Genomic DNA, 18,563 nt, shown 5'->3' with positions numbered 1-18,563 from the left:
GTAGCCAGTTTAACCTGCTAGAGATCTGTGGGTGAAAAAACCCATAAAGTGAGGGGTATTGGGAATAGGAGCTTGAGTCCCTTTGCCAAGGCTTTCAAGTGGAGCAATTATTTACCCTAAAAAAGGACTGAACTGACTTTTAAAACACTTTAAAAAGCCATTTCAAATGTTTGCAGAATACTTAAAAAATGTTAAATTGCCCAATTTACTGCCTAGATTTAGCTTTTTTATCTGAAAATTTATTTTAGCAACTATCTGAATTATAGTCTCCTTTTAAATCCACTTGCTCAGATTCATGTGATTTACTTTCCAGAATTACAAGCAGTGCTCTATGCCATGTGCAATAGCAAAGAAATAAATTATAAAGTGTATGACTTTCCACCTAGTAATTTTCAATATATGGATTATCATTTGGACTTATTTTAACTCTGCACACTTACACATTATTTAGTATGCCTAAAGATGTTTTCTAGACAGGAATGAAATAAGGCCACTTTTGTTAATGTGCTACTCAATACAATAGATAATTGGGGAAATTGTAGATGCTTTTATATTATTACACAGAAAAAATAATTTATATAATATGAATTACCGTAAAATGAGTTTATTCCACAACTCACAAAGCTACTATAATTAAAGAAATGAACAAATAGACCCAATTTTGAGATATTTAGAGTCTATAATCCATATAATCTGAAGGTCAAGTGATGTGTCTCTTAGGTTTTTTTTTTTTGGCTGTGTCAGGTCTTAGTTGCACCATGCGGGCTCTTCATTGTGACGTGCGGGCTTCTCTCTAGTTGTGGTGTGTGGGTTTTTTCTCTCTAGTTGTGGCACGCGGGTTCCAGAGCGTGTGGGCTCTGTAGTTTGCAGCACGTGAGCTCTCTAGTTAAGGTGCACGAGCTCAGTAGTTGTGGCATATGGGCTTAGTTGCCCCACGGCATGTGGGATCTTAGTTCCCTGACCAGGGATCAAACCTTGCATCCCCTGCACTGGAAGGTGATTCTTTACCACTGGACCACCAGGGAAGTCCCCTTAACCTCCTAGTTTAATAAGCTACTCAAAGAAGGGAAAGATGATCAATATTTACTGAACACTCACTATATCCAGATACTTTTAAATAAGTCTCTTATTTAAACCTTCACAACACACTTCTAAGGTGAATACAATCCTCATTTTGCAGATGAGAGAGATGAGTTTCCAAAGTACAAGTAACTCATCCAAGGGCAAACCACTAGGGAAGCCTTGGGCTAGTGTTTGAAGACAAGTTTGTTTGCCCCCAACATCCAAGTTATTTCACTTCAACAAAAGATCTTCAGTTAAACAAATAACACCCCCCCGAAAAAGCAAAATAATGTTTCTACTATAATCAAAATATCCCTATTCTCTACCAAAATACGACCCCAAATAGTCATTTGAATATATCTTTAATTTTTTTCCTTCTTCTTGAAAAAAGTTACGAAACTTGTTTTCTATCTTAAAACTTGTTTTCTATCTTAACTAGTTGCCTAATTTTTGCTGCATTAGAGCATGTATTAAGGAATGGCCTATTTAAGGTGGGGAGCTTACGAGGACCAATAAGACACTAGTTGCTCCCTCAAAGATTTTATGGTTAGGGGGAAAGACAGGCAAACAGATGGTTATAAAATAAGCACTTTGATATTTCCAGAGTAATATGGAATCACAGCAGAGGTGGCCAGACTGGGGTGGGGAAGGTCCTCCCAAAGAGAGAAGCCTATGTTGATTTCTCAAGGAAAGGGTTAGCCAGGTGAAGAAATGGAGAAAGGGGATAACATGAAGCCAGGAAATCATATCAAGAGCACAAAAGTGAGAAATCATGGTATCTTTCGGTAACTGAAAATATTTTAGTACTGCTGATGTACAGAATACAGAGAGGTTCATTGTAAGGGAGGAAGGAGGGGTGGTAACAAATGACACCAGGAAGCTAAATCAGGACCAGTTCCCAAGAGTGCTGTAAACCATGCTACAACCTTTGAAATCTCCTGAACGTGATGCAGAGGCATTCAAGGATTGCAACCAGGGGAGTGAAATGATTGGACTTATGTTTTAAATAGACCATGCTAGGGACAGTGTGATGAATGGACTCAAGCTGGGCAAGATTAGATAGGAGAACAGGTGAAAGGCCGCCAAAATATCCCATGTGAGATCATGATAAAGTCCTGGCCTACAGTAGTGGCAGCAGGAATGGAGTGAAAGGTAAATTCCAGAGACATCGAGAAGGTAGACTGCAGGACACTTAGTAAATCACTGGACGTGTGAGTGAAGAAAAGCTGAAGAAGGCATCTAGAATTGTTCCTTTTAATGACCTCACCACTGAGTGACAGTAGTGTCACTCATCAAAAAGAGTGAGTATCAGAGAAAGAGCAGTCTTGAAGGAGATCTCAGGAGTTCATGACATCAAACGTGAGTTTGACATCAACGGGAGACATCCACATGGAGCTATTTAGTAGGTCTGGGGTGCAGGAGAGAGGCTAGGGCACTTAAACACAGATTCCGGGAGCCAACAGTTCATATGTCTTTTATTTTAAAATATTTTTTATTGAAGCATAGTTGATATACAATATTATATAAGTTACGAGTGTGCAATGTATATCATTTTTAAAGCCATGGAAGTGAACAAGAGCATGCTAGTTGGATGCTCTTACTCACCAGAGAAGGTGGAGGGTGAGAAAAGAGACCCACAGATCACCAATATGGAAGACGTGGCCCAGCGGCAGAAGAGCCCAAGAGAAGCGCCCATGGAGCAGGGGACACCTGGGAGAAGGTGGTGTCACAGAAAGCAAGGGAGGAGAGCTTCGCGCAGGAGGATGTGACAGGCGTGTCCAACACTTCAGGGAGGGCCGGTCAGATCAAGACGGAAAAGCACACAGTGGATTTAGCAACAAAGATGACATTGACTACAAAGGTGAGAGCTGGGTCAGTGGGCTTGTGGGAATAGAACCCAGACTCAAGTTCTCATCTGATAGAGTTTCCTGAATGAAACAAAAACTCACAGAACTCTTATTTGCTGAAGGCTTTGTGCCAGTTTTAAAGTTTAAACTTTTTTCAAGCACTTTCATTTAGTTGGCAGTTAAATAAGCAAAGGACCTGTACATGCCCTCTCCTTAATTACAGCTTTCATAATCTATTCACTTTCAGGTACAAGCAGGCTCCTCCGTAAAATGGGTTGGCTGCAGCATCAGGTTAGGGCTAGGCTTCCATGTAAAAGCTATCATTAACTCAAACCAGTTAATACAGTTTGCATATATAAAGTATGATTAGAAGGACCCTAGGACATGATTCCAATTCTGATAATTTGCAGACATAGCACAGGGATTCATTTAGAGCTAAGTCCTAAAATGTTCTCTTGTCTTCGATATGTACCTACACCTTTTATTTTATTTTAATAGAAGATTATTATAATAGAATTAACTGTTTTTAAAATACTGGTGCTAGAGGTTAGAATTAACCCCTAATGTAGATTTAATGGCCTTATATTAGGTTTTTACTGGTAGAGTTTTCTTTCAGAGAATGTGATTTATCAACAAACATGCCTAAATCAGGGTAATAATGATCCTCACCTCCTGCATTATTTCAAAGATTTCTTCTTCTTTCTCAATTTACTTATCTAATTTTTTAAATAATGAGGACAAGTAGAATTAATTTTTTCTTGCTTTAATAATGTTCCATGACACTACTTAAATTGTAGTCTATGTTTGTAAATTTTAATAATATTGTTAATGCATACATGTAAGACGTAAAAAATATATGTGTGTATATGTATGTATGTGTATGTTTGGGGGGGGTGTTTTCAGGAAACTTTGGGGAGAGAGAGACATCAGAGAGAAAGAAGCAGACAAGAAGAGAAACTCTTTCTCCTCCCTTCCTGCTTTGCAGTGTCGTTTAGTGACAATGAGATGCCTAGAGTTGTTAAACCCATTAATTTGGTCAAGTGATGCTGAACAGTGAGAAAGAAAGAGACTGGGTTTCTGAAGACACTGTGGAGCTGGTCAGTCAACCAGGAACTGCTCCCTTGACTTCTTGTTGGGGAAGACAGTGACCCTAATAATTAGACCCATTTTTAAATAGGGTGTTTGTTACCTCTCAATCAATAAAAATAGTTTTATACACAACACACACACATACATACACACACACACATGCACACAGAGTGCATTATGCACTGAAAGACATTTGGTTCTCAAAGTTGTAAAAGCTACTTTGATTTGAATTAAAAAATTAGGGTTGAAAACAGCCTCAATTTTAAAACAAATTAGCAGGAAACAATCAAGTTAGGATTCTTAAAAATAAACATGATTTGAGGCCACAGTGCAATTAGGTTATGGAATTTTTAAAAGAATCAGTTATAGCTAAGAATAAAAGACATATAAAGTTTTAAAGTTTTGTGTCCATGGAATTTTAAAAGAAGGAAAAAATTGAAAAAAATTTACTTCTAAATCTTTCAATTAAATCAACAAAACTATGCATGATTTTTGATCCACCATTATATACTTTAACACTCAAAAAGGAATACATTATATTAACTCCAGGAAGGAGGAGGTTATAGAATTGATTTAAGAATAAATAGGGCTTCCCTGGTGGCGCAGTGGTTGAGAACCTGCCTGCTAATGCAGGGGACACGGGTTCGAGCCCTGGTCTGGGAAGATCCCACATGCTGCGGAGCAACTAGGCCCGTGAGCCACAACTACTGAGCCTGCGCGTCTGGAGCCTGTGATCCGCAACAAGAGAGGCCGCGACAGTGAAAGGCCCGCGCACCGCGATAAAGAGTGGCCCCCGCTTGCCGCAACTGGAGAAAGCCCTCGCACAGAAACGAAGACCCAGCACAGCCATAAATAAATAAATAAATAAATAAATAAAAGAATAAAGAATAAATTTTTCCTTTGTTTACAGATTTTAATTAATTTTGAAATAGGTGACTTTCCCTTCTACACTGGAATGTGAATAAATTAAAATTTCCCTTCTAAAGTGTAATTTGGATGCTCTTTCTGGACTTAATTCTTATCTGGAAAATAATTCTTTAGTACAGTGGAAACGACAAGAAACTTGGCGGAGGGTGGGCAGGAGACCCACGGAATCATAATTATCCAACAGAGAAAGGAAAAGCTACGTAGCATCCAACATACTCTTTAAGAGATTAGGAAAGCAGATTTCAAATATTCAAAGATGGGTACAATTGAAAATGGGAAATAGTGTAAGAGAACAGAGGACTCTCAAAATCGGGATCATTTGTGATTGTATTATTAGAATTTGCACGAGGAAGAAAAGGTGAAGACAGCTGCATGCAAAGCTTTCCGGTGTGCTCAGGTTTTCAAAGGGCCCGAGCTAAAGATGAAAGCAGGGACAAGACCAAGGATGATGAGAGAAGGGCACCAACCTGAAACAGATTCAGAAAGTGGGATGCCCAGAGGCCTCGGAAGCACATCCCTGAAAGCGAAAAAGTCTGTGGCTCAGAAAGGAAGCACGAAAAGAAACAGACAGGCCTGCTGCTCGGTCCAGAGAAAACTCAGAACAATTTCTCTTCCATTTAGTTTCCATCTTCACCATCTCGAGGCTTGACTTTGGAAAAAGAAGAGCATGTTGGCTGAGAGCAACCAAGGCCCCAAATGGGGGGAGAAAGTGAGAGCTCCCCTGTCTGTCTCCCCAGGGTTGAGTCTCTGAGGCCCCACAGGAAAATCTCCCAAAGACCCAAAAGGCTGATGGACAACAGAAGGACCACCCTTGGGCATCTTTATGTAATCATGGAGACAGGCAGAGAAAGGCAAACATCCTTCTTTTTCAAGAGGGAACGGAAGGGGTAAGATTAACCATAGGTCAAAGTGCTTTACATTAGCCCCAGAAAAACTCAAGATTTTCATTCTATTTAACTGATTGTGATCGCTGAGAAAATAACTCAGCAATCACATGGAGCCAAACTAAATTTAATTAAGTGGCTACATTCTGGTTTCTTTTTTTTTTTTCTTTCTTTTAATAGGGGCTACTAATCTTGCAGATATAAATACGACATTTAAGGTAAATTCTGATTTCAGCCAAACATTTCACAAAGTCACATGATATTCTCCAAGTTGCTTTCAAACCTAAGATTTGATGATTCTTCAAAAGTGCCTTTTGTTTTCTTTTGTGACTTCATTCTTGGCAAGCTTTTATTACTTCAGATATTGGAAAATCTTGCAAAGGAATTCTAATTGAATTGCTATTCAAAATAATTGTAAAAATGGACATGTTGATCCAAGTAATTGTGATGGTTAAGTGAATGCTATTATGTATGAACAACATATAACTAACCACTTTCTAAGAATTACCTTAACACATATGCCATACTTTAAATGTTTGCCCTATGTCTAATAGAAAAGGGGGTCAGTTGTGGAATTACACTGCCTAGGTTCAGTTCTACTTCTTATTAGACCTGGGGCTAATTAACCTCTTTGGACTTAATTTTCTTATCAATAAAATGGGGATAATAATAACTATCTCAAAGGGCCAGTATTAAATGAAACAATATATATAAAGCACAAATATATAAAGTGCTCCATAAATGTTGATGCCATGAGTGGTGGTAATTGTTTAGTAGTAATTTCATTTGTTTCCAAGCAAGCCAATCAATATTTTCTGCATGAAAATGATCTTCTCTATCTGTGTCAGGTAAGATTTTGTTTGCAAGCCACAGAGCACCTGACTAAAAGTGTCTTTGTCAATGTGAATTTGTTTTCCCTGTGTAACAAGGAGTTCAGCGGTGCTGTTCTTGACTTGGTTCCATAATTCACCGTGTCATGGCTCTGGGTCAGCATCTCCACGGTTCTCTCTCGGGTTTTCCCTCATGGCCACAGGATAAGCCACTGCAGCTGCTCCCAACAGGAAGGAAACAGGAACAGGCAGTCATCAAAGGCCTCTCACCCATTATCCGGCAAGAAAACCATTCTCAGACATCCCCCTCCCCTCCCCTGCAGGCTTTCTCTCAGCACATCTTGTGGGACACAAGGGGCTGGTCCTGGCCAAGAGGAGGCTGGGAACTGAGTATCTGCCCTTTGTACCCACAGCAGTGGGAAAGGGGATTTCCCACCTTCCCAACTAGAAAAAAGGTGAACCAGGGTTTGCCACCTTATTTTACCTTTGTTTCTCCTTTTCCTTATCAATCAGATATATATTTGTTTTCCAAAGGCTCATTTCAGATGACTAAGCCAAAATAGAATGCCCTACCTCAATCTCTACACAGATGTTCATTGTCAGAGGTAAATAGATAAACACGCCACCCGCCCCCCCCCCCCCGGCCCCTCCCTAATGCGGCAAAACAGGCAATTATTAACTGATGTAGAAATTTACAAATATCCCTAAAAAAGTTTGGGAAGCACTGAGCCAGATGGTCTCTCATGATTGCATCTGGCCCGATGACTCACTCTTTTGTCCCTTGTGTTTCACACTTTCTTTCCCAGAAATCCCCCTGATCTCATCTCCCTGTTTGCTTCCTCTTCCACTAGGTGGATCAAATGTCTTTCAAAAAATCACCTTCCTCTTCTAAGCAATGCAACAGGAGAATGACGGTGGAGAAGGGACTGAGTGGGTGTGTGTGTGTGTGTCTGTGTTTGTGTGCAGAGTTGTGGACAGAGAAACTAGATTTGCCTTTTAACTTCACCCTGTTAACTTCCAAACATAAAATAAAAATTCCATCGATATCTTTCTGATAATTCCCAGGCTTGGCTCCCTCTCTACCCTCCCCACGCCTCTCATCCCAGCCCAGGCACTCTCCCTGCTCCCCACCTCCCCCAAAGAGAGAAAGTCAGGAGGTTAAAAAGCTCTCCATCTGCTGTAAAAGTAAAGCAGAACTCATGAGAACTAGAAGGCCCCTTTCTACAGCAGAGCGTGCAGCAGGCTACAGCAGAAATCTCTTCTGCTCCTGCCTTTCAAAGGAGGCACTATGTTCTTTCCCCGCATTGTGGGGACTCGCCTAACCAGATGCCCTGGGCCAATCTTGTTCCAGAAAGATAACAGAATCCCAAACACGGAGCATGCCTCACCACAGCCGGCGAGGGCCAGTAAAAACGGAATTGAGTTGGAGAGGTCAATGCTTGTGTACCTTTGAAGAAACTGGATCAAAATCATTCTACACCAGCCAAAACCACCATCAGTACAATTCTAGTGGGGTAAATGGCGGGTCACAAGCGTCAGATAAGGATGTTGAGGATTAGTGCCCACGTTAAAAAAGAGTCCACATTGTGAGGGCAGGAAACTCAGAGAGAGACACCAGCAGCGTGACCAAGCGCCGAGAAGATGGGGCGACTTTAGGAAGGTTTGGGGCTGGCCTGACATATGACACAGGATTTATGCAGATGGACAAGGTCCTCAGTCCTCAAAGTCCCTTCACAAGTATGAAATGTGCAACAGAGAACCAAGATGGGGGATCACCTGAAAAACCGTCTAGGGAAGAAGTGTTGATAAACCGGTTAGGAATGTTACTCTGGAGAGGAAGAGACTTCAGCTTACAGAAGCACAGGCCCCACCACTGCCAGCTGCAGTACCATGGGAAAGTGCTCTGCTCCCAGTGTCCTACTTCCCGAGTTCAAATTCTGCCTCTGTTGATCACGGGTAAAGTCCCTGCCAGCTCTACAAGAACTAAGTGCGCAGGTAATCCATGCAAATGCATAGAACCTGCCCATGGTAACTGCATCAGCTTCTGTTGTTATGAAGTTCTTCCTATCTTGATTTAGATAATGCTGCAGCTTTCCATAAGTGCCTGAGGCTGTGAAAAAGCATTTTGGGAAGCTCCCGGTAACATTTTCAGGAAAAGCCACCTTATCACCTCTGGATTGCACAATAAAGAGGTGGTCCCTCAGACCTCGATTTCAGAAATACTGTGAAAGCATTCCATGAGGGGATAATCCTATTAAATTTAGAGAATTTGGTCTGATGGGGATTTGTGAAGGAATGCAATGTTCTGTGGAACGTCTTAAGTGTCTCTAAAAACACTGAATAAATGTAATAACAATAACTTCTTGTGTTTGTGAGCTGCTTTTAGCTATCAAGTGCTTACACATGTTGTTTTATTTAATGTCTGCTGAATTATCAGAAAATCCTACCTGCTGCAGATAGCTAACAGCCTACTGTAACAGGAGTTTCTGGCTCTGGGTCTCTGCTCCTTACAGGGCTGGTTTGGAGAGTAACTTTGTTATTGTTACTTTTTTGGTGGCTATTCCATAGGCTGCTGCCAAACCCCAGTAATCCCCTTTGCCCCTGATGGAACGGGGTATAGCTCACAAAATAGAACTATCTCCTGAAAAGAGGCTTTTACACAAGTGTGGTTTGTAAAATACCTGCATCAGAAGCATTTTAATCTAAAAATGCAAATAGGCAGAGATCCGAATGAATTCCACCTCGGCATAGGAAATCCCAAACTTCTGGGCATGAGGTATGGACATCTGTGTTCTTAACAAGCACCCCAGACAATCCTTACAAATACTAACAATTAAGGACAATTGTTCTAATGTTTCAAGAAGTCAACTAAAAATAGTTCCAATTCTGTCCAGCTGGCTGCTGGGCAAATGGCAAATACATTAATTGCATTTAAAGGCATATAAAAAGGACTCAGGTGTAAGGACCAGTCACCAAGCCAGCAAACCACACACCAAACTTGCCCCAGGGAACCCAGGGCAAGGGCTAGGGTGAGGCAAGCGAGACACAAAATTTAAGGGGGACCCAAAAAACTCATCAATCAAAATAAACAATATCTTAATGCAGTATTTTAAAAAAATCAAAATCAATGCAAAAAAAAAAAAAAATCCATGATGAACCAAGTATCAACATTTTAAATACAGGATCAGTATTACCCTATTTTCCCTTTGCCCCAGGCTGTAATATGGCTCACCTGGGCACTGCCAGGATGGCTCTTTACCTTCCAGCTCAGTGGGCTGACTGGATGGTCCTCATGCAGTCTTTTATTGTATCTAAACGTGGAGCCTGGGACAGAGGAATGCCAACCATCTCATCCTCATATCGCAGTTCGGAGGGTCTCAGGTCAAAAAACCTGATTTCATTGACTTGGATACAGTGTTCTTTCCTTTGAAAATAAAAGTTAGATTGAGTTCTGTGGTCCTTAACCAAACAATTTTATTCCAGAGACAGGATTAACTTGCCTAAGACATACAGGCTCACAAGAAGCTTCACTTACTCTTTTGATGCAGCAATTGCAATGGCCAAATAGGCCCCTCTGTGGGGTGTCACTCTGCCTCAGATGCTGCTTTCTGATAGACTCTTCTGGGTGTGTAAAATTTTAAATCCTTTATAAACATCAATGATTGGCATAATTGGTGTAATTATAGGTATCTAAAAAGCAGAAAAGGCCTATGTAACAGCTGCCAATAGTTGGTTTCAGGAAACATGCAGTCACTTGTGGCGAACCAGGCTCGGGGTATAAATGCTTGGGTAATACTACTTCCAGATGGACCAACTTGAATCAGAGAGGGCACAGAGAGAAAAGTGCTCCCTCCCAAGGGACTGAGCCATGCGGAAATCAAGGGGCAAGAGATGCAGGAGGTCCTCCTCCCGGACTGTATGATGAATGTGTACAGGTTAGAGAACCACAGTGGTCTCCAGCCTCTTTTGTTAGGTAGAAATGAATAGTTTCAATTATCCTTTGTCGGGTTTAGTTTTTAAATGTTCCACAGTTGTTAAGGTCTTGTTAATCGCAGCAAGAAGGGGAAAGCAACTGGCAGTCCCAGTTTGCAAACCTCTGTCTTCTTACAAACGGGCATGAAAGAATGGAGAATATCTTGGGTTTTTCTACTCCCTAAATATTTGAGGATAGGTTCCTTCATAAAATGCTTGTGGTTTATTGAGAAGTTCTTTGAGCCAGTTTTGTATTATGTATTTGAACCTACAACATTTGAACACTGCCCTTAATATCCTCCCACTCTTTCAGAGAACATGTGAGTTTGGATGGCAAAGGAGAATTCATTGGGAGAAGTTAAAACAATTTAGAGGAGTCGACCCTCTGGCAGATTCCCGAGGCCTGCTACCAGTGAGTCTGCCAAAATGGCAACCAATTACTAACCTACAGCTAAAGAAATCTCCATTTCCTGCATGTTCCCACTTCATTTTGTCAAACTACTCACTCTTATACAAATGAATAGCTTTGTTGAACTTAACATCATCTTTTTAAAATGTAAATATGCCTAGCAGTTAAGAGAGTGAGGATCATTTAATTAAAAAGTTTCGGGCTTCCCTGGTGGTGCAGTGGTTGAGAACCTGCCTGCTAATGCAGGGGACACGGGTTCGAGCCCTGGTCTGGGAAGATCCCACATGCCGCGGAGCAGCTGGGCCCGTGAGCCACAACTACTGAGCCTGCGCGTCTGGAGCCTGTGCTCCACAACAAGAGAGGCCGCGATAGTGAGAGGCCCGCGCACCGCGATGAAGAGTAGACCCCACTTGCCACAACCAGAGAAAGCCCTCACACAGAAACGAAGACCCAACACAGCCATAAATAAGTAAATAAATTTAGAAAAAAAAAAAAAAGTTTCAACCATATTGATATTCTTCCAACACCTACCTAACAGTAGTCCTCAGGGAAAGACACTGGGTTTTATTTTGTTTTGAGGGGACAGGGATTTGAATAACAATTTTGACAACAATAATTTGGGAGCGTGGACTGCTTTTCAGGGTTATGTGGGGCTTGGGGGGTTTGGTAGGATCAATGAAGGGCAATGGGTCAGATGGCCTCTAAAGTTCCTTTGTAATCTAAAAAGTTTAAAATTCTATGATCATATCCTAAAGCAGTGGAGTTTGTTTTTATTTTTCCACTTTTAAGCATAATTTTTTAATGTAAAATAGGTGAAAGAGGAACTGTCCTGGTTGTATGTTTATGTGTGGATTTCTCTGAGCACATCTGTCTAAAGGAGAAAGAAAGGCAGTAGGGAATTTTGGGCTTCGTGATGACTAGAGAGGATGGACTTCCCTTTCTTACTTATTTTTAAAATAGCCTCACGCCCATCCCAAAATATCTTTTGCTAATTTGCCACACGGACGTTCCACCCGTAGAATATAGTGTGATAAGACTGGCATCACGGTGCAGGAAAAAAAACCAAAAGAGAGCATCTACTGACATGATGGTATGGTCCATAACTTTCTGGTCACTTCCAATTTTTAAAAAGCTAATACAATTTTTACATTTACCCTCAAACTTGACTCAGATCTCCTCTCCTTACCTTTCCAGAGTCAACTTCAGCAGGTTGGAGTGGAAAAATACTTTCTTCCCATGCCACTTCCAAGCATAGCTCCTCCAGTGTGTTGGGGGAAGGAGCAAGGAGAGAGAACAATGTGAATATCCCTTCACTGAACTGCCCAGGCCTGGAGTCCTCTGTCTCTTTGTGTTGATTCTCCAGCGAACACCTACTGGGCACTGATAGCCTTCTGACGGGTGGGCATCCAAATGCTGTTTTTCCCAAGGGCACACATGTGGGTTCTTCTGAGGAACAGCCCTATTCTCCCTGTTCTGGAGGATTCCAGCTTGGATTCTTCCTTACCTCTCTAATTCTGGCACCCCAAAGTACTCCCCACAGTTTTCTCAGACTCCTACTTCAGTGTACTTGATCTGTGCAAACTCATATCCTTTCTGAGTCAAACAGTAGAAGGCAGATAATCAACAAGCCCCTCCAGCCCTCCTCTCTCTCTCTCTCTCTCTGGCAGAACAAATAAGCCGATGACCAAATACAATGGTGTGAGGACCCACTGTGCTCGCCTCAAAGATGTTTCAGGTCTCTGACTCTCTTCCTTCCTTTTCTCCCTTCTTCTGCTTATTTGGACCTGGGGGCGGTGGTGGGGTGGTGAGAAGGAGAATATTTATTATAGTAGGATCAATTCTGCTCTGAATGATTGGGGAAGGGGCTTTCTCTGGCCGCCAACGTTGAGCACTCTCTAGAATGTGGTATACTCCATCCCTGTGTTTATATCTCTAAGTCTTAGCGACAAAATTAAAGCTACAGGGGAAAAAAAATCAGTCTATCAAGTAGATAAAAACCAAACTGTTCCAAGTGAGGATACTGCGGATTGTAGAGGAGGAAGGCTACGGCTTTGTGGACCTTGGGCTTGCCATCCCGGAGTATAAGGAGAGCAAAGAAGCAATGTAAGAGGAAGTGTGAGGGCTTTCAGATCCCTGGAGCAAAGGTAAAAAAGGAGGGATGATAGAGTGAAGAATAGACTCAACTAATCAGTGGGTAGACACTCAATGATTGGTCCAGAAGTGGGCATGTAACCCAGAAGCAGCCAATTTACTGCCGGGCAAGTGACTGATGAAGTAACTGATCACATGAAATTCTGTCTTAAAAGGGAATTTGAAGGATCAGATAAGGAGAAAAGAATCAAGAATTTAGTGTTGGGAGAAAGTCAAGACACATAGGAAATCCAAGAGAATATCTGGTCAGTATTAATATTTTTGCAGTCTTGATGCTAAATTAGGCAACCGATTAACCTGCTCACTAGAGCCATGTATCTTGAATGATATTTCTCTCAGAATGTTCATGAAATTTCTAATTCCCTGACAGTCATGCTTTTCTTTGCAATAAAGCCCCATGATTTCAAGCTACTTGAGTGAGTGTTTTTTGCAATCACAGAGCCTAAAAAAAGTAGAGCCAGTAACACAGGAATGGGAATCAGCCTGGTGAATTCTAATAGAAGAAGAAAAAGACCAGAGGGGGCTAAGCCCTGTCCTCATGTTCATTTCCATAGTGCTAAAATCCCTAAACTTTGTCACCATGTGAGGGTCAAGGCTATTTCTGTAATTGTTCTGTTTTTCGAATCATGTATGTTTATCAGACACTAAGGATAAAAAAATCATCTCAAAATGATTTGCAGATGTCCCTTTTTACATGCTAAAAGAATCTATTCACCCTCTGGGCGGAGAGGGGGAGTGTAAAGTGATTGTTTCAAAGTCTAATTTATTCACTTAGACCTATCACTAATTTTTCTCAACATCCACCCCACTTTATACCCAACCAGCTCCAGGGTGGAAAAACTGTCACAAACCAATGTCCGTAACACTAAGATTTAGCAATTCTATTTCTAGGAGCTACTCAAGAAAAACTCTTACATGTTTGCACAGATACGAAAAAAACATACATTGATATAACAATAAAAAATGGAAATCTTCTTACAGCATTTCTTTAATTTACTTGACCGCAGAACACCTATTAAAATCTTGAGAGACACTATTTTTAGATAGTCTTTGGGTAAAGTACTTTTCACCTTCAGCAACACCTCCCAAAACTCCACCCCAGTGTTATTCCCCCCGCAGCTTTCGGATGCTTTGTGTGCTCACCCAAAAACCAAATTATAACTGTTAGCAAATTCCCAAATGTCCTCAGCACTACCTCTTTCAAAGACAGGTTTCTGGACCTACTTCTGCCAGGGGAGGAACAAAGTGCAATGTGTTTTGAGACTACAGCCCCACAACTTCCCAGGAACTTCAAATAAATTATTCAAAGTCTCAGGGGATTGGCAAACAAGAGAGATAAAAGGCCCGAAGCACTGGGAGTGTGGGAAAGGGGAGGGAGAAAGCAGAGGCCAAGACTGAAGGTCAGGAGTTCCAGAAGAGACTATTTTCACAGGTTTTAGGTGTTGGAGCTGGGGAAGTTAGGACAAGCCCTGGTAAGAAAGTGGCAATTAACCACACATACAACCAGAGCTAATTGATCGTTAAACAGGGCCTGGCTGCTCAGCTTTTATGAAAGCAGTTATATGCACCATACATTCTAGCCAATCATCGTGCTACACTGCTGGGCATTCACTACGCTGAGAGCCTACTAAAGATAATGCTCAGTGTTTTCACTGCCTCCAGTCTTTCAGCTGTATGTTGTGAAAGGAAACAGCACGTTCATTAGTTGTCTAACAACTGGTCCAAAGAATTATATATTGGGGAAAATATCTAAAGTACCAAGCAGGCTAAATGATGATAAATATGATTATTTGTTTCTTCTCTTATCCTATCCTTAAAAAAAAACAAAAACAAATTCAAGTAGAATATCATTTGAATGCGGTATGAGTGATGCAAAAATGCAAAGCAGTTTTGTGTACTGGTGCTAAAATGAGTTACAACTTGGTCCTTAAAGAACAAGTCTGCAGGGTAAAGGAAGGCTCTAACATGAAGCTTCCTGCCCTGACTTAGGCCTGGCCTGTTTGGCAGTACTCCATACACCAACTGCCCTGAATTGAACCTGTCAGAAGAAAATAAAATGGGCTAAATTTATTATCACCTGGATCCACAGACACACGCACATGAAGGTGCGTTGTTAACTAAGGCACAAACCAAAATGCAGCAGCCTGGTCCAACAGCCCCCTGGGAAATACCGTTTGGTGATGTGAGGCTTTTTTTTTTCTTCTTTTTAACATTGAGAAGGAAAACAACACATGCAGGAAACCATAAAACCCTTCAAGTTAACTGTAGCCAACGGTCAATCTCATTAGGATATAATGGGTAGGTTGTAGCTCTCTCTATAAAGGCTCAGTACACTCTGAATAATTTCCAATTATCTCACTGTTAGATAGCAAAGCAGAAGTTCCACTCACCATGTTTATACTGTTCCTATTCTCTTCTGCCTCAGTTACTTCTTCCAAAACTTAGTCCCTGAGTTGATCTTTTATCTTAGCTCACATTTGTTGAACTGGAACACAGATACCTATGCACAGCTAATTACTTACACTTACCCTTTCAACTAGGGAGGTTGGAGGGCATCCTTGGGAAGTGGACAGAAGTCAGAGGACTGCCAATCCTTCTCTCCAACTTGAGGCCTGGGTTAAGTCTCTATCTCTACGACTACAGTACAGAAGACATCTGTTTCTGGAAATCGGAACTAGCGCTCAAGAGAAGGGATTCCAGTGCTGTTTCTCTCACTTCTGACCTCATGACTTCACTGAGCCACTCTGAATTCCATTTCTCCATGGGGCAAAAGGTGGTAATAAGCCCTTGCTGCGTTATTTATTAGGAGAAAATGCTAAATGACCATGGAGGCAATGATCCTCCAACTTCAGTGAGCACTGTATATGGAGGCTTATTAGGGCCCCACCCCCCGCGTGTGATCATCTTTATCATCTTTGCCCTTCACAAGAATCTTGGGTAATTCTGAGATGCGAGGGTTCATGTACCAGATCAGGAGACACCAATTCCAGGGTTTTCTTTTTAAGAACTTGGTACCTTCTATACTGCTTGCACTGTGCTAGGCTTGAACGTGAATTATCTTTTTAGAACAACCCATGAGGTAAGGAACTAGCATTTAATGAGCCCATACAAGAGGCCAGGCTTGATGCCAGGTATGCTCCATGTGTTATTCCACTAGATTCTCACAATAGCTTTATATGTCACATAGCATTCTTTCTATTTAACAGCTTAGAACACTGAGGCTTAAGGAGGCTAAGAAATGCGAACATCCTTCACAGCTGGTTGGTCTAAGAGGTAGCATTGTAACCCAGGCTTTCAATAAATCCAAGGCTCCCTCCTTACCACAGCTGTGATAATAAAGCCTAATACGCAAAGGCATTTTGGAAGCTCTTAAAGTGCCATTGAAACAATGTAAATTCAATAAATAACAATCAAATATTTACTGTATGCAACGAAACAGAGAAGGTAAATTTGGGGAAACTAATTATTTAAGGTCTAGTTCCTGTCCTTCGACAATTGCAGTCCAATGGAAGAGACCACTGGACTGGAATTCTTTCTGGAGAACTGGAAAGGTGGGCATTTCATTGTGTGCAGGACCTCGGATGGCAGCATGCGAATTTTGTGCTTTACCCTGGGCAAGGGGGAATCTGGCAGGTTTCTAGCAGAGTCTGAACACCAGATGCCTGGAATGGCTTCCCTCCCTCCCCCTTTGGCTTTCAAATGATAGCCAGAGTGAAGATCTGAAAATGGATAAGGAGATAATTTTCCAGGAGAATAGGGCGGGTAGCGTAAACGTTAGTAAGTATGGGTTAGAGAGATATTGTACTACAGGACTCAAAGGAGGCGAAAAAAAAAAAGGCATAATAAAATAACCACAAAGAAAAATAAAGCATACCAACCTTCCACCCTGAGAAATCCAAATGGGTAAGATGGATTTGTATTCTTACCAGAATTCTTAGTGTTTTCTTGACATATGGATCTATCCAGATGCTCCTTTAAAATAAATTATTTTAAATTTATGATTAAATATTCTGAACCCTAGCATTATCCAAACCATGTGTTCTGATTCGTGGGTACCCCATAAACCCAGGGAAGAGTTGGTAGATGTGGATGTCCACGTCCTAGCCCTTTGCTTTCTCACTTTCTTCAGAATCCCTTAATGCCTCCAGCACCCCTGCCCCCTTTCCCCCCGCCCCAAGCAATGTGAGCAGAAAATCCAGGCACTCAGCCCACCCTATCAGCTTACATTTTTTCTTGGCACTTATAGGTATTCAACTAGGAACCGACAAACCTTGCTTAAGCAAGTATTACTGATTCACATTTCTAATGCAGCCCAGGGCCAGAGCAGTATCTTAAAAGAAAAGTGGCTTCTTCTTCTTAAAATCTGAAATTTATGTTTTCTATTGATCCAAATTATCTGAAAGAAAAAGTCATACTAAACTATTTGGTCTCTCAGGTTTATTATGCCTTGTACCACCTAACACATAAGTATCCCTTATGAATAAAAACTGATTCAGAGGAAAGAAAGTACAAAAATGTTTCCTACATTTACTCTATCATCTCCTAGGAAGGACACACACTTTACTTAAGCTTTTGTTTTTAAAGCCATGTTATCGAAATTCTTAAAGAAAATAGTTAAAGCATCTGTCCTTACATGGAAAGTCAAGGAAGAATAAATGTAGTTCTAGCAGAACCCTACAAAATAAAATATACTTAAAAAATTACAACATATAGTTTTCATTTATGTCAAGGTTTTCATGCTTTGGATCTGAAAAAACTAAACAATCATATTATCACTACCATGAACAAAAAGCACTTTGTAGAAGAGTCCTTTTACAAAAGTCTTTGAAGAAACTTAAGATACATTTTTTTTTAAGATCTTTTTTAAAAAACGATATTACCATCACAGAACACAAATGCAGTTAAAACTAAATGTATTAGTGAACACATGAAAGAAAAATTTGGAGACTAGTAGCTAAAACGATCTTTAAAAGATGAAATTATACTGAAACATGATAGTTGTATTGTTTTGGAGGGGGGAATTACTGCTTTTCATTGACCAAAAAAAATTGCTTGTTTTGGACTACAGGCTCCAAAAATCTCTTCGTCCAGCTGTACATTCCAGGATGAAGGAGACTTCCTTACCTACAAGCAATCCTGATGATTAAAGGGTTATTTCCACATACGTCTGCTTATTAACCCCTCCTCTCCAGTGCTGAAAAACTAGAAGACATATAAAGCAGACATTTTTAACAAATATTTGGAAGGGAAGATGGATTTTGCTAGTTAATGGAAATTGTTAACCCTCAAAGTAAACAGTAAATTGTGCCCCTTAGCAAGGTGCAGGCTCCAAACCAAATACCAACAGGCCTTAGGAAATTCAAGGCACTTTTTTCTCCTTGCATACACATCT

The 18,563-nt window shown here is 40.9% G+C and overlaps 1 protein-coding gene across 6 annotated transcripts in view; it reads right to left on the bottom strand.

Moving 5' to 3' along the window:
- SOX4 (SRY-box transcription factor 4) overlaps positions 1-18,563 on the bottom strand; it is a 53,812-nt gene that overhangs the window by 30,183 nt on the left and 5,066 nt on the right. For 2 of the 6 annotated variants that reach the window (XR_014251312.1, XR_014251313.1), the window contains exons 2-3: positions 18,296-18,373; positions 17,098-17,143 (exon numbers count right to left, since the gene is read on the bottom strand). Coding sequence is in view for 1 of the 6 variants with exons in the window: in XM_082415199.1 (XP_082271325.1) it covers positions 18,323-18,373 (51 nt within the window). In the remaining 5 variants the exon portion in view is untranslated. Of the gene's footprint in view, positions 1-9,898; positions 10,330-12,030; positions 12,279-17,094; positions 17,144-18,295; positions 18,374-18,563 lie in introns of those variants that run through there. The other 4 variants (XR_014251310.1, XR_014251311.1, XR_014251314.1 and 1 more) reach the window with 4 other exon arrangements.

The sequence above is a fragment of the Balaenoptera physalus genome (assembly GCF_965194825.1).
Source record: "Balaenoptera physalus genome assembly, chromosome: 11".
Lineage (NCBI taxonomy): Eukaryota > Metazoa > Chordata > Mammalia > Artiodactyla > Balaenopteridae > Balaenoptera > Balaenoptera physalus.
Note: the sequence above shows the minus strand (reverse complement) of the source record. Positions and strands in the feature narration are given on the sequence as shown.